Here is a 2,520-nt window from a genome sequence, read left to right on the forward strand (position 1 = left end):
TATTATTCATATTTTATTTTAGAAATTGAACATTTTGACAATCTTAATAGCTTCTTTAATTTCTCAGTTGCAATTAACATTTTAACACTGTACTTATAATTTCATATCCATTTAGAAAAGATTTTCTCCTTAAATTATTTGATATTATTTATCTTGTACAAATTGTGAATCTTTTAATTTTTAAATTTCAACACTTTATATGTGTGTGTGTTTTCATTTATTTATGAATAAATTGCAGGATCTTACATATCAAATTCTGCTGTCATTTAAAATGACATTTATTTGGATATGTACTTATTTAATTTTCTTTATTTTTTAAATAGAATCACATTCTTCTTGCCAATTTTTTTTTTAAATTAGTGATATAGGATTATTAGTGAGCTAAATATGTTCAGGGGTATTAGCAATTGAAAAGAAGTCTGGATCATGACCTGCCAAGAACAAAGCACTCAATAAATTTCAATTTAATCAATTAAAAATTTTAGCAACATTTACATTGGAAGAGTGGAAGAACACTTTCAAGCATTTTTGCAAGTTTAAGAAAATATAATAAGCTTTTATATCCTTGTTTGCTTTGCATTTAAAATTTTTCTTCACTTCAATTCTGTTTGCTAGATTAGAATAAAATCAGGGTGATTTTTAGTATAAAATTATTATCAGATCTTTTTTTTTTTTTTTTGTCTTTTGTCTTTTTAGGGCCACACCTGTGGCACATGGAGATTTCCAGGCTAGAGGTCTAATTGGAGCTGTTGCTGCCAGCCTTCACCAGAGCCACAGCAACGCCAGATCTGGCCGTGTCTGTGACCTACACCACAACTCACAGCAACACCGGATCCTTAACCCTCTGAGCGGGGCCAGGGATCAAAGCTGCAACCTCATGGTTCTTAGTCAGATTTGTTTCTGCTGCGCCAAGATGGGAACTCCCTATCAGATCTTTTGGTTGGGATCTAACCCTGCAAGAGGTTTATTTGCAGGGGGATTAAGGAGGTGAACTCATGTGGTAGAGGATGTTCATTCTGGGTACAATAAATGCTTGAGACAGATTTGGTGCATAATGGCTTACGTTTGGCTTGATGTTTTATTTCTGAAGAACATTCTCTTACTTCTTGGCGATTAGTGCAAGTTTTTTGAAGGAATCACTGAGGGCTCGTCTCACTTGTCTGTTTCTCAGAGTGTAGATGAAAGGGTTCAACATGGGGGCGATGGATGTCATGAGCAATGTCACAGCCTTGTTAATAGCCACGGATTCCTTTGCTGAAGGCTTGATGTAGATGAAAATGCAGCTTCCATAGGTGATAGAAACCACAATCATGTGAGAAGAACAGGTAGAAAAAGCTCTTTTCCTTTGCTGGGCAGAGGGGAATCTTAGGATAGTTTTGAGGATGTAAAGGTAGGACAGAACAACACACACCAGGGTCAGAATGAAGGTCAGCACAGCACAGACAATAACCAGCTGCTCTATTAGCCAAGTGTCTGAGCATGAAATCTTCAAAATAGGAGATGCATCACAGAAAAAATAATCAATGACATTTGAGTCACAGAATTTCAAATCTAGGAACAGAGTCAGTGGTGGCAGTATGATCAACAAGCCAGAGATCCAACAGCAGAGGACAAGCCTCCTGCAGACTCTGCTGTTCATGATGCTCATGTAATGCAGGGGTTTGCAGATGGCCTCGTAGCGGTCATAGGACATGGCGGCCAGGAGAAAAAACTCGGTTACTCCAAAGACATCAGTAAAAAACACTTGAATAACACAAATATTGTATGTAATTGACCTGTCACCTGTTGTTATGTTGTACAAATATCTAGGGATACAAGCAGTTGTAAATGAAATTTCTAATAAGGCAAAATTTTGTAGGAAATAGTACATGGGTGTTTTAAGGTGGGAGCCCACTAAAGTGAGGGATATGATGGTCAGATTCCCAGTTATACTCAACATGTAAGTGAGAAACAGAAACATAAAAATCGGAATCTGAAGCTGAGGGTTATCGGTCAGTCCCAACAGGATGAAGGTTGTGATTGTGTGGTTTTTCATCACAGACTACTGAACTTTATTCCTTCCCTATAAAATTTAAAGATATTTCTTTTGATATTTTATTTGAATAAATTGGTATTAAAGCTAGATAGCCATAAAGAATGACGACTAGAAACTAAATTTACATGCAGTTTCTTTTATAAAGCAGAAATTGATGAGGCCAATATTTATTGTTTCCTTCCTTTTGTGATAGATTTTAAATGCATTAAAAAATTGTCTACCATCCCATCTTCCTCTTTTTTCACATTTTTAATCTATATCCAAGACTTAAATGTCTTATGTAAGAAGATTTCACTCAATGTATTGTGATTCAACAAACTTAAGATTTCTTCTTATAGCTAAGATTTCTCCTCTATTTCGAAAGTGAATGTTTAAATATAATCATTCATTTCATTTCTTTCCTTGAAGATTTAATCATGATAAAATGTAAATATGCAACAACTAACCTCAGCTCTATATAGGCTTTGTGGATCTGTGACTTGTAT

The 2,520-nt window shown here is 35.1% G+C and overlaps 1 protein-coding gene across 1 annotated transcript; it reads right to left on the minus strand.

Moving 5' to 3' along the window:
- Positions 1–979: 979 nt before the first annotated feature.
- LOC100526152 (olfactory receptor 6C2-like) lies at positions 980–2,188 on the minus strand. Its single transcript, XM_013984113.2, has one exon. It carries the CDS (start codon positions 2,033–2,035, stop codon positions 1,100–1,102), a length of 936 nt encoding a protein of 311 aa, XP_013839567.2. The 5' UTR covers positions 2,036–2,188; the 3' UTR covers positions 980–1,099.
- Positions 2,189–2,520: the final 332 nt, after the last annotated feature.

This window comes from Sus scrofa, unplaced genomic scaffold (genome assembly GCF_000003025.6).
Source record: "Sus scrofa isolate TJ Tabasco breed Duroc unplaced genomic scaffold, Sscrofa11.1 Contig1041, whole genome shotgun sequence".
Taxonomy (NCBI): domain Eukaryota; kingdom Metazoa; phylum Chordata; class Mammalia; order Artiodactyla; family Suidae; genus Sus; species Sus scrofa.

Excerpts from the sequence above, each read along its gene's own strand:
- LOC100526152 (XM_013984113.2), bottom strand. The coding sequence starts at position 2,035 with ATGAAAAACCACACAATCACAACCTTCATCCTGTTGGGACTGACCGAT.